The sequence below is a fragment of the Pelodiscus sinensis genome, chromosome 22 (assembly GCF_049634645.1).
Source record: "Pelodiscus sinensis isolate JC-2024 chromosome 22, ASM4963464v1, whole genome shotgun sequence".
NCBI classification, from domain to species: domain Eukaryota; kingdom Metazoa; phylum Chordata; order Testudines; family Trionychidae; genus Pelodiscus; species Pelodiscus sinensis.
Genome location: NC_134732.1, coordinates 13,543,733 through 13,556,886, shown reverse-complemented (window position 1 = coordinate 13,556,886; position 13,154 = coordinate 13,543,733). Strand labels below are relative to the sequence as shown.

General features: G+C 53.8%; 1 protein-coding gene across 1 annotated transcript in view; it reads right to left on the bottom strand.

Moving 5' to 3' along the window:
- Positions 1–13,154, bottom strand: part of ASS1 (argininosuccinate synthase 1) — an 86,102-nt gene that overhangs the window by 59,829 nt on the left and 13,119 nt on the right. The window contains exons 4-7 of the mRNA XM_075905955.1: positions 13,084–13,152; positions 12,010–12,198; positions 4,209–4,265; positions 150–224 (exon numbers count right to left, since the gene is read on the bottom strand). Coding sequence (XP_075762070.1) covers positions 150–224; positions 4,209–4,265; positions 12,010–12,198; positions 13,084–13,152 — 390 coding nt within the window. The remainder of the gene's footprint in view (positions 1–149; positions 225–4,208; positions 4,266–12,009; positions 12,199–13,083; positions 13,153–13,154) is intronic.

Genomic DNA, 13,154 nt, shown 5'->3' with positions numbered 1-13,154 from the left:
CTCCCTGGCCTGGCCAGAGTCAGAATGGCCACTCAGGACAGCGAGGGCGGAAGGGGTTGGGGGACAGGACAGAAGCCTCCCCATGGGGGCAAAGGGCGAATGGCTTGAGGCGGAGGGGCGCAGAGGACACCACAGAAGGGGGAGGGTACCTTGGCATAGTCCATCAAGTCGTTGCGTCCGCGGAAGCGAGTGTAGAACTCCGGCATCCTCCAGGGGGCGATGATCTGGGGGGAGGGGCAGAGAGACAGCGGGCTCAGCGAGGTGGCCTCCGCGGCATTGCGAACCCAAGCCAGAGGGGGGGCGGCCAGCTCCTCCATGTCCCCCACACAGTGGGTTGTTCCCGAGACCCAGAGCGGCTGGCCCTGCTCGCGCCCGCGGGCCAGCCCAGCCATGCAGAGAGCCTGCCCCACAGAGCCCCGGGCAGGTCTGCACTCATATTTATTTATTTAAATATGACTCTCCCCTACAGGGCAAAGCGTGTGGGGCAGACCCACGTGGCAGAGAGTGGCACTCTCCTGGTCAACCACAGCGAGGGGGCTGCCAGGCATCTGGAGGTCGGGCAGGAGCAGTGCCGAAGGGGCCTTCATCCCGCTGAGTGCCAGTGGCACAGGGCTCAGACTCCCTCCAGCACCTGCCTGGCCTGATCGCCCTTTGCCCCCAGGGCAAAGCGCCGGCCCACAGCCAGGCCTGCCTGGCAAACAGGCAAACCCGCCCCGCCCCTGTGCAACGCAAGCAGTGATGGGGGAGGCGCTGGATGGCAAGCCCTGGAGCCCCCAGGCTGCTGTCGCCACAGAGCAGGCAGCAGCAGCAGGAGCTTCCTTCTTCTCAAGCGCCTCAACCCTGAGGCAGAGGCTGGAGCCAGTGGGGGCAGAGTTTAGGCTCTCTGCAGAGCTGCCTTTAAGATGTACGGTGCCCTCCATGGTGGAGGAGGGGGAGTGCATTCAGGACTGTGGATGCGAGCAGGGCAGGAAGGCATAGACGCAGTTGGGAGGTGCTGCAGCACCCCGCATTTTACACAGGGTCGCGGCTGCCACACCCAACGTCTCAGTTGCCACCCAATGCTCCACTCCCCGCTCTGCGCTTGCTCCCAGCACCCCTATCCCTGTCTGGGTCCCCCCTTCTGCAGACATGGCCCCACTCCTGGCCCCAGCGAGGCAGAGCAGGTGAGTGGCGGCTGGGTGCAGCCCATGGGGGCCAGGGAATGGCACTGCCCACTGTACCTGCTTGATGTCCCCTCCTGGCGCTGGCCCTAGGCATATACAGCAGATGCCTAAGGATGGCCCAGGTTCTATGGCCCATTCAGGCCTGTGCCCCACCACCAAGGGACAGAACGAACACCCCCCTCTCCTCCCCGAGTTCATCTTCCCAGCCGCCAGATAAAAGCCAGTGTTTTATTGCTGCTGAGCAAAGCTAGCTCTGAAGCAGTGACACTTCCCACGGTTCCCTACTGCCAACTCACCCGTTTCCCCCACCCAAAACTAACACCAGAACCTCATCCCACTTCCAGGAAGAGCCCTCCCTATGGAGCTTCCCCCCTCATCTGTGCGGCACTGCTTTTGGTCTCCTCCGGGCCTGAGCAAGAGAGGGACTGAGTCTGCCCTCGCGAACGCCACCGTCTGACTGGACAACTCCTGCCTCGCACTAGGACAGCGAGATCAGGGGGTGGGACAGGGCACGGAGAGGTATTTTACTGAGAACCAATGAACACCCAGGTGAGACCAGCTCACGAAGTAGGTTTCACAACCACCCAACAGGGTCTTTGGAACAGGAATTTTGTCTGTGGCTCTGTCTCCACCCACCCATCGCAGGAGCGTCCGTGGTTCAGATGAAAAAGAATCAAGTCAATCTTTGGAGCTTGTACGAGACCACAACCAAAGCCTGTTCCCTTTTGATTCTTCGTATACTCCCCTCAAACATCAGCCAGATTTGCCTCTGCACCCTCCCTCAGACCAGCCTGTGTGATGAGATGTCCTTCACCTCATCATTACACCCCAATCCCGGACAGCACTGAAAGAAACTCCAAACAGTCTCGCCTCCCCTCCCCCCCCCCACAAAAAAAAACCCAACGGGGGCTAGTTGGATAAATTTCAAAGCAGAGGGTGAGGCAAGATGCTTCTCATTGCCTGAAGCGCAGACCACATCCCATCCGTCAGTAGAGATTTCCTCTCCCCACACAAAGGTGGAGTAACCCGAGACCCATCCAAGCTGCCAGTGTAACCCTAACAAGCAGCTGAGGGCGGCTGCCTTGTTACTGTTTGTTTCACAGCACTGTGGCGTTTGGGGGTAAAAAGAGGTCAATTAAAGATCATTACGGCCCCCTCACATGCCAAAACGTCACCTCCAGCAGCTGGCGGCTTGTTAAAGAGCAACTGAGTCACTCGTAGCGGTGTTAAAAAAACAAAACTCCCCACAGCAGTTTAGCCAGAGACTTTGCGCCTTTCCTGTCCCTTCTGCAGGGCTAGCAAACACACGGACAGTGCTTGTGGCGCCAGATCCTATGCCACCACCTGCACGTTAGGAAGCATCAGCAGGAGGAAAGGGCCTGGCGGCTAGGCCAGATCCAGATGTTTTTATGCATGTGGCATTTAGTGCTCCAAAGACTATTCAGGACAAAAGGGTTTTCCCCCAGGCTTTGAGAAAAGCCTGGAGCAAGGGGATTTGAGAGTAGTAACTCGGTGAAGTCTGAGGGTTATTCAGCAACATCTCACTTGGTTGTGACGATGAAAGAAAGGCCCCATGAGGAAACCTCTTTGGGTCCGATCGACACCCAAGTACAGATGCTTTCTGGAGCCCAACCTACTAAACTAAGAGCTAGGTCTAAACTGTCCCCAAGATCACGTCCTGGGGGTTTGGTTCTGGTCTGTTTCTATACAGAATCTTACAACCAGACTCTTGCAGGAGGCCCATGCTATCAGAAGAGCCTCTTGTGATTTCATGATGTTTCTAGTCCCATCCTGAAGCTGGCCCTGCAGAGGCAGCTGGGAATGCTACAAAGATTAAAGCCAACTTATTCCAAACTCAGAAAAAACTCAAGATCAGAGGTTCTGAACAGGGGCGGGGGCTTAGATTCTATCCAATCGGATTTGCCAGTTTCTGGTCAGCTGACTAAGCATGGTGAAAGCAAAACTGGGCTGGTTTCCTTATTAAATTTCTTGGGCTCCTTGAAAGCCCCAAAGATGAGGGTTAATTGCTGCCTCCCTGCCCCACCCCAAAGGGTTCCAGGCTTTATAGACCACCTAGGCAACTCTGCACAATATACTCACTGGAGCAGCTCCAAAAAAGTGTTTTCCAACCCAGATTTTAAAAGGGGCGGGTGGGAGGGTTGGGTACTTACAGGTTTTCCATTGTTCATTGAACAACCAAATCCAAAACCTGAATGTTAATTAATTTCCCCAGACAAATTTTTAAAAGTTATTTTTTCCAATGTTCCCTAACTTCCTCCTCCTCCTCCCCCACTTTCCAAATGGGGAAATAAAAAAAGAGAGGAGGGGGACACATTTTGGGGTGGTGTTGTTGTTGAAAACAGACACTTTCAGAAGAAAGAAGCAAACTAACATTTCTCTCATTGCAAAGTGGTTTTGAAGTAAAGTTCCGAGCAGCGCTCACTTGCGCACCAAGCGGGCAGCTGTGCTGGCACAGGGAGCCTAGTGCCTGGCATTCGTTTCAAACCCTGCAGCTGGCCAACACAAAGCAACGGGGGGCATCCATCCATCCAAGGGAAAGAGCGGGAGATGTCATTCCCAGGGCTGCCAACAGGGGAGAAAGAGGGCAACTGCCCCATGGCCCAGCGATTAAAAAGGAGCCAGCGCGCCCAGCTGCCGTTACCATGGCAATGGCAGCAGCCAAAGCCCTGGGCCCTTTAAATCGCCGCCGGAGCACCGGGCACCGCGCTCCAGCGGTGCTGAGGGCTGGCTGGGTGGGAAGAGTATGGTGCAGTCTGGGTGGCACTGAGGGCTGGATACCCCGCCCCTTTCGGGAGTGCAGAGCCTGCTCCCCTTCCCCCCGGGGCCCTGACAATTCTGTTGGCTCCCCCGGCCATGCCAGCCTCTGCCCCATGCAAGTTGCACCAGTGAACATGAATAGACCCTTGTGCAGAGGGCAAACCTGACAGCCAGATGCTCCAGACCGTTTCCCACCCCAGTCAGACATCCCAAAGGGAGCCCCTTACATGGCTGTGCTCAGTGGGAGCTGTAGGCCGAACACCTTACCTTTATCTGAGGGCACAGGGCGTAACAGGTGAGCTCAAATCGAATCTGGTCATTCCCCTGAAACAGAACAGAGGGGAGATTAGGGTTGGCCCCGACGCCTGGCTGAACCCCACCCTGAGTTCAGACTTAGGGGGAAGGACTGTGATCTTGGTCCTCACCCTTCCAGCCATGTACGAAGGAGCCAGCCTACATGGAACAAGCCTGTGGTCCCCACTCGGAGCTGAGGCTCAGCCTCCGGCCCTTGCTCGGTATCCCTGCTGGGGCCGAGGTCTAGGGCCACACCAGCCATCTCCAGAGGCTCAGGCTTGGACGGAGAGGATGTGAGAACATGAGGGCACAGCAAAATCAGAGACGCTGTGTGGATTTCCCAGCCCATAGCAAGAGCAAGTGAGGGGCCCAGTCCCAACCCCACTCAGGGCCAATGACCTTCCCTGGAGAAGTCCATAGAGGCCAAAGCCCAGCAAGACCCAAGGGGTGGGGAAGGGTTAAGGGAGGGACTGGTCAAGTCTGAGGATCTGTCCCATCTATTCTGCATCTTCTGCTCTACTCTCGGTAAATGAAACAGGGTGGAAAACTGCGTGTTTGGATTGACCAAGGGAAACTACAAAACTGGAAATGTTCCACCAGGACTAGGAAATATGCAGTTATTGGACAGAAAAGGGAAAAACTGACTTGGAGAAAGACGTGAGGGTGGGTCTGTCCAGGGCCCCTTTCCCCCGATATTTCCTGAGTAGGTAGCCACTAAGTACATCACTGTCAGAGCAGCCAGAGAGACCCAGACAGTATCGGTCTCCAATTAACCTCCCCTCTCCGTCAGCTCTAACCCAGCTGGTTTAGAATGACTGGAGGAGATGAATACTGGCTCTGTTCCACGTCGCAGCCACATCGCCCCGTGCGTCTCTGCCCCGGCACAGTGTGGAGCCAGGAAAGTCAGATATGGCCTCGCAACTCACTGTTGTGGCCAAGTCACTGGCAAAACACACGTGTGCTGGCACATGGATGTGCAAGTCCACTCAAAGATTGAGGCACCTGGATCCCCTGCCATCGCATCCAGGACCTCAACTAGGGATGTGAGATATCATGTAATTGAAACCTTACAGGTTACACGACTATTCGATAGTCCCTGGGGATGGGGCTGGCAGTCAATGCACTCCTGGCCCCATCCCCAGGGAGTCGCTTGCTACCCCTTGCTGCTGCGTCTCTATAAGAGGCAGCACAGCAGGGTGGCAGGTGGGAGCGGGTCCGTGAGGGGAGCCAGTTTAAAGACCAGCTGCCTGTTGCCCCACATTGCTGCCTTGATACAGAGGCAGCAGGGCAGGGTGGCAGCAGCCCCTGTTCGTGAGGGTCTAAGCTCCTCGCGGACAGGGGTTGCTGCCAGGGACCAGCCTCTGTCTAGTAAAGACCTGCTAAATCAAACACCGAGGGCGCCCCTGTTGATGCCAGCACTCATCGATTCACAAGGAGTTAAGGGAATCTTTTGCTCCCATCCGTCTCCTGTTGTGGAGACTGTGCTGAAGGTCAAATTAAGGTGCGTTGACTCCAGCGACACAATTAACATAGCTGGAGTTGCACATCTTAATTTGACCTTCCAAGTAAGCATAGCCACGGCCACAATGTAGCATAGGAATAACCTTTTTTTGGTTTAGCTTGGGTCACTTCCAAAGCAAAGCAACGCTAGTAAATTGCCCCATGTATTCAAGCCCTGAGACAGATTCCACATCTGTGTAGCTTGAATTCATCCTGACTCAGCCACATCCCATATCACAGGATGGGCAATCAACCGGTACCAGCATCCTGCGGTGGGTGGGGATGGCCGCACAGCACCAAGACGGTCTCACCAGCGCGGGCCAGAGCACGGACGGGGGAACAAGCCTTCACATCCACCTAGACAGCCGCAGTGCCCACAGCACAATACGCTTCTTTTACCCAAAGCTCTGGGGTTTATATGTTACTTTCAAAGGCCAGATTTTCCCCAGCTCGCTGAGTTTCCCAGCACACACCAATCCCTTGGCCAACCCAGTCCTTGGGTGCCACATGCTGCTGCAGTCCCCCATTCAGCCTAGTACAGCTGCTTGGCTCTAAACCGGACCCACCCTTGTGACGGGCCCTTCCCCGAGGACAGGGTTATTCCTAGGAGCCCAGGCAAGAGAGATGGCTGAGGATTTGGACACCCCTTTGTAATCACTTTTTGCCAGCAAGCCCCCTGGTAAGGGCTTCCCGACGAGGCCAGGAACGCTGGGGAGGGAGGGTCTGAGCAAGTCTGGGAGCTATTAGAGCTTCTAAGGCTACGTCTAGACTGCCGCTTTTTTTTGGCTAAAGGTATGCAAATTGCGCTCCGCGATTTGCATATCTTTTTCCGATAGTTTTGTTGGAAGAGGCTTTTCTGAAATGTGGCCTGTCTACCCTCGGCCAAATTTCGGAGAAATCTCCTCTTTGGGAAGAGCCCTTCTTCCTCATGGCACAAGGAAGACAGGACTTCCGAAAGAGTGTGTCTGCTCTTCCAAAAACATTTAGGAAGAGTAGACATTTTCCCAGGACATGGTGGAGTTTTTCCGAGACACCAGAGGTATCCCAGAAAAAACTCTGTAGGCTAGACATAGCCTAAGAGATGAAAAGTGACAAAGACCCAAATAACCCAACACGGCAGACAGCGAGGACCCTCCCTCTTCCCTAGATCCTGGCAGGCTGGTTACATTTGCTGCAGTGCCAGGAGCCCCCGGGGACTATTACACACACATGCACATATACCACAGCACTCATTTCCCTTACAGGCCCAAAACAAGCCCATCTGCTCCCAAGACAGGGCGCTGCAGATGGTGCGCATTTAAGATGCTGGAGCCCCTGCTGCCGTCTCAGCCGGGGATGGCATGCTCCCGGGTCAAGTTACCAGCACTCGCCCCTGCTACCCGGCTTAATGGATGGGGAGGGGGGGAACGGAGAGGCTTGGCAGCGGCTCAGGGTGCAACTTCCTGGCGGTTTGTGGCTGCTGGACAGGGGCTGGTTTGTGCCATGCCAGAGAACAGAGGTGACATTTTAACAGGGACGTGAGGTGCATCCGTACAGAGGGGAGGGATTTCTCCCCGGGGGCCACATCGCTCAAGCGCGCCCACTGGTGGAAAGTCAAAAGAGGTGCGAAGCGGCGGAGTCTCCAACCAGAGAGCTTGGGACACGCGCACAAGGGGCTGCACAGGAGGAGATACAAGGATGCTCCAGCAGGCGCAATGGCTCATTTAGCCCCGTTTCCAACATGGGCTAGTACCAGGTGCTTCAAAATGCCTTAACCCCTCCCCAGCCACAGGGCATGCACAAGGCAGGAAGAGTCTCCCTGTTCCCCACTGACAAGTAGAGTTTTGAGAGCCCTTATCCTTAAGGCCATAGGAGGAGTGCAGGGCAGCCATCCCTAGTGGGGGGAGCATCCTTTGGCCCAAAGCCCCCCTCCTCCTCCGCTCCCTCCTGCTCCCATTGCTCCCCTTCCCTGAAGCCCCCCTCTCCTGAGAGATAAGACCCATGGAATTAGCTGATTGCTGCTGCACCCACGTGTCAGGCGAATATTCCCCGCCCATAGCTGGTCGCCGCTGAAGAGGGTCTGGGAGCGCAGTGGATCACAAGTTGACAGGAAGCAACAAAGGGGTGCAATTGTGAAAGATTAAGATAAGATAATTCTGGGGTGTATTAACAGCAGTGCCACATGTAAGGCACAGGAGGCCACTGTCCCACTGCTCAGGTCCAGTGAGGCCTCCTCTTGATGCGGCGGCCAATTCTGGGCCCACCCCTACCCAGATGTGGAGAAATTGGAGTGATTCCAGAGGAAAGCAGCAAAAATAATAATAAAAAAAGTTTTTCAAAACAACTGGGCACATGTAGTCTTGAGAAAAGACAACTTGGGGGGAACCTGGGAACAGCCTTCAAATATGTTAAGGGTTGTTATGAAGAGAACAGGCCTCAGTCCTTCTCCTTGGCTGACCCAGGCAGGACAAAAGTAACTGGTTTAATCTGCAGCAAGGGAGATTTAAGGTAGAAAGTTTTTCCTAATGTCAAGCCACAAAGACAGGGTTACGTGGTCCTGCCCCAGCGAAGGTCTAGTCCAGCCCTGCGTTTCCACAGTCCTTTTCAGAATCCCTTTGCTTCTCTACAAACTCAGGAGGTCTCTCCACCATCAGCTGCAGGACTCTGAAATGACCACATTTGGAAGCACGGAATTTGCATAATGACGACTACAGAGGAGAGCCTCCAAACCACTCTGTCTCCCAGTCCCTTCTTGCCATATGTTGCCCAAACACTTCCCAGAGAGAGTCAAACCTGGCCAATGACAAGCGGTAACTGCGCATGCATATTTAGGGGAGCAGAGACTGCAGCAAGCAGGTGTGTGTGCGGTGGGGGGGGGGGGGTTCCCCAGTCATGCAACATTTCCTTTGTTGCAATTCACCACTGGGGTTCGTTAGGGCTATGGAGGACAAGCAACTTTTAGCTGAAAGGGAAATGGAAATTGACCAGCCCTGTGAGAAAGCTCCAACTCTTCTGTGTTGGAAATAGTGACAACCGCTTCGCTCGCTGCACTGTGCCTGTCCTGTGGTCTCTGTCTGCCTCTCGCGGGCAAACTGCATGGTAACTCTCCGTGAGCTAGCGACACCTGATTCCTGCCTTTCAATGCAGATTTCTAGCCCCCTCTTGTGGTAAATGCTGGCCAGAAAACTTTCTGGATCTGGTACCAACATCTCTGCCCCCTCTCTCAAGAGCAATGTAGCCAAGAGAAACCAGCTCCATGGCTCGGAGATTGCTCCCACCATCGGCATTCACAGACAGAGGAGGGGGAGAGATTTGTGGTTTTTAAACAAAATGCCTCCCGCCTAGATCAGAACCAGGGGACCCAGGCTCCTCCAGCTTCTCCTACTGCACAGGCACAAGAGACCAGCCAAAGCCAAGAGTGATGGCAGGGGCTTTGCAACACAGAGCTCAATGGGGCAGCAACCCCATGCACAATGCCTAGCACCCTTTCTCAGGCAAGCTCAGAGCGCAGTACAACAGATGGCAGTATCATTAACCCCACTGGGCAGCTGAGGAAACTGAGGCACAGAGAGGGACGTGACTTGCCTGCAGTTATGCAGCAGACCAGTGACAGTCAGAAACAGCTCTCCTAAGTTCAAGACCTGTGCTCTATCCACTAGGCCACACTTCAGGTCAAAACAAACCTTTAGGCTTCCTACTAACATCCCACTAGAGTTTCCTCAAGAATGCGACTGTATTTTGAGCCTCTGGAGAGCATAAGGCATGCTTTAACTCTGCATTTCTCAACCTCACTGGGATGTGGCACCTCTGCTTTTTATGGAAATTGAATTGGCATAGGCATAACTCAAATATGCATTATGCAAATTGGCAGGGCTTGACAAGCGGCGGCGAGCCCTGCTCACCAGTCACACGGTTTGGCATGCTGCGCATGCGCAGACCGCGCTGCAGCACTGTTCCGGCTTAAAACCTGCTCTCCCCGGGCAAGTAGATTGACTAATTTGTCGAGCCCTGCAAATTGGGACATGTAACCTATACATAGAGAGCTTGTAATCCCCCGAATGTGTATACGCTATTTGTGTGCATGTAACCTTCCTGCACATGAAGTTAGAATTATAAAGAATAAGCCCATGTATGTACCTAGATGTGCTAATGAAGGTGATTAGCAGTATTCAAGGAACTTGATGGCCCAGTGCTCAAGGCAATGATCTATAAATAAAATCTTGTTTTTGTAGGACCAATCACAATCCAGGCTTACAGGAAAAAACACATGACCATGCCACCTGGCGCTAGAATCCATCTTGAATTTTATACTTTTCCACAAGGGTATGGGGAATTGAACAAAGACGACTCTCCCGGGGGAAATTCTATATAAGGAACAGGAAGCAAAGAATGATAGTCTTCAGCTGACATCGCAGACCACTTCCCACCCCGAGAGGTTACATGAAAACACCCGGAAATAAAAGAACTCTAGGGAGGGGTTAGAAGCTGCTAGACCTAAGTCAGAGAAAAAGATCATCTCCGGCCTGAGGAGACCATTACCTGAAAAGAGAACTCTGGTGAGAAGTTATAATGATTTGTAACAACTTAGTGCATTAGGCTCAGCTGGTGAGTTTTGTTTTATTTTGCTTAGTAACTTACTGTGATCTGTTTGGGATTTAAGTGGTTGCAAGTGATAACACTGTTATACTTAGTAAAATCACTTTTGTTTATCATCATCAAGCCCAGTATAAATAATTATTACCAGGGGGCAGGGGAGGAGGCGACAGCTGTACATCTCTCGATTTAATTGATAAACGGGGCGAACATCTTTTGAGCTCACTCTATATCGGGGTGGGGAACTTTTTTGAGTCGGGGGCCGCACACAAGTGAGAAGCCAAAAAAAACCCACAAACCCAAATCCTCACTGCCGTAGCCCCTTACTAAGAAAGAGAAAGACATTCCCCACATTCTCCTGCCACAGCAAGAGCCTAGAAGGGCCCAGGCTAGTAGATTTTATGTGCTCCAGTCCCAAGGGGCTGGGACACTGGTGTAGCTGGAGCCTCAGGGGCCGGATCCAGGGAAGCCAAGGGCAGCTTCCAGCCCCCTGGCCTTAGGCTCCCCACCCCTGTTTCATATAAACTCTATGCCCAGTAAGACAAATTTATTTGGGGTTTGGCCCTATTGGGGCTGTGCACTTGGGTGTTGTGTCATGTCCCGGCGACTGAGCCTCCCAGAGCTGGGTCCTGGTCCCTCCGCCTCCCCCTCACTGGGGGAGACCAGAGCTTCTCTAACAGGTGACAGTCCCAAGAGGATCTCTGTGACCCACCCCATCACATTCACCTCGGCACGGGGAGGGGAGGAGCAGCTCCTCCCCTCTCCCCCAGTGTGGCACAGCACTCAGCGCCAAACCCAGGGACTGCTTTACCAAACGTACATCGGCGTGGTCCAGGCAGCTGCCCAGGCCATCCACGGCACTGGCAGCCCTGCAGACTTCCCAGGTGGCCCTACACACCTGCAATGGCCCCAGTAGCGTAGCTGGCACACCACTGCCCATCCCCCTAGAGCCCTTTAAAATAACCCTCGCCACACTCCATGATTTGCAATTTCCTGCCTAAGGCGGCAGGTGAGGCCTGGGGAGCAAGGATTCTACTTCACCCTCTTCTGTGCAAAGACAAGTTCCTACCTAGAGCCGGGTGCAAATCAGAGTTGCCATCCTGGTGGAAAATCCAATTGTCCCAGGGCTGGTTTAGACCCAAATCAGGACAAAAGGTTGAAATACCCGCAAAGGGATGAAACTGCCAGGAGGCCTGCAGTGCCGTAGGCCTCACAACATTCAACAAGCTGGGACACTTCATCCATTTGGGTTTTTTTAAAGGGACAGCTCCCCAGCCAGCACTAGCTAACAGAAGGTGCAGAAAAGCTCCTAGCCACGAGCCCTAAAGGAGTGACTTGCTTCTGTGACTTCATGCAAATCATGTTTCTGTGCGTCGGTTTCCCCCATCTATAAAGTTGTGTTAGGAGTTCCCTTCTCCCCTCCCCCTATCCACCAGCCGCGCAAAGGGGCAAAGAGGGTTCATTCATTCATTCCATCTTGGCAAAGCACCCGGCACTCTTTAAAAGGAAGGCACCGAGGGTTTATCTTCACGCCTACAGATCAATGGAAGGAAGCCGCAAAGGACTGGGGGCTATTGCAGCAGAGAGTTCAGGGATCTGTCAGACAACCAGGGCAAGCTTCAGGGTCGGTTTTCGCTATTTGGAGAAACCCAAGCACCCAAGCCCAGCCCAGCTGCCAGGCAAGGGTCTGTCCTTCCTTTACCTTCCCAGTGGCTCCATGGGAAACAAACTGGGCTCCCTCCTTCTGGGCGATTTCCACCTGCTTCCGGGCGATGCAAGGCCTAGCCAGCGAGGTGCCCAGGAGATACCTGTCCTCATACAGGGCGTTGGCTTGGACTGCTGGCCAGATGAACTCCTCCACGAACTCCCTGCTGACATCTTCGATGTAAACCTGCACCAAAGAGACAGCCCCACGCAGTGAGGGTGGCCCAGGGCTCCTGCTGGGATAGGGTGTTGCTGGGGGGATGAGAATTCATTTATTCACTGGCACCCTGCTCCAACCACCTGCTTCTGAAGTCTTCCATAAACTTCACCCATACATCCTGGAGACAAAGGGCCAAATTTATCCCAGGAGAAGCATCACTGAGACCAGTAGAGGATGACACCAGCTGAGTGTCACCCATGACTCAGATAAGCATCTCCCCTTTTCTAGGCGCTGGTGAAAGCTTCTGGATCAATAGCTCTAGAAACCAAAACCCTTTTTCTAGCCCTAGAACAGAAACCTCCTGGCAGCAGCACATGCTTCCCTGGGTTACCTCCCTCCCCTAGGAACAGGTGGGAATGACACCAAGCCCTGGTCTGGACATGAAGCAGTGACACAGACAGAAAGACTTGGTATAGCTGGCCGACCAGCCCTTCGCCCCACCAGTCCTGCAATGACTGCTCGTCCTTAGTACAAGAAGAAAAATGAAGGAAAGATGGAGGGAAAACAGGGAAGTGAGAAACGGAGAAGAAAGGTGCCCAAATGTGGCTGTGAAGAGGACTGTACAGAATTGAAGAAACGAAGGAGACGTAGTGAGTGTGGAACGTGGCTCTGGGAAGCTGGCTTTGTGCAGTGCTGCTTTGCATTTGGGATGGATTAGGGGCCCGGCCATTTAGAGAGGGAAATCTCTGAAAACATTTCTGACCCTGGGCAAAGAGGAGGAACGACGCCCCATCATCCTCATCCTGAGTGTGCTATTTTGAAAAGCCGGCAGGTATTTGGGGCTGGCGATGGGGCACGGCCCCACAGGCTAGAGACAGCTATGCCCTAGAGGGGCACCAGGGCTTGTGTTACCTTTCTGGCTCCCAGAGCTACGGCCTTCTTTCTCGCCTCTTCAAAGTTCTCATTTTGCCCAATGTTAGCCT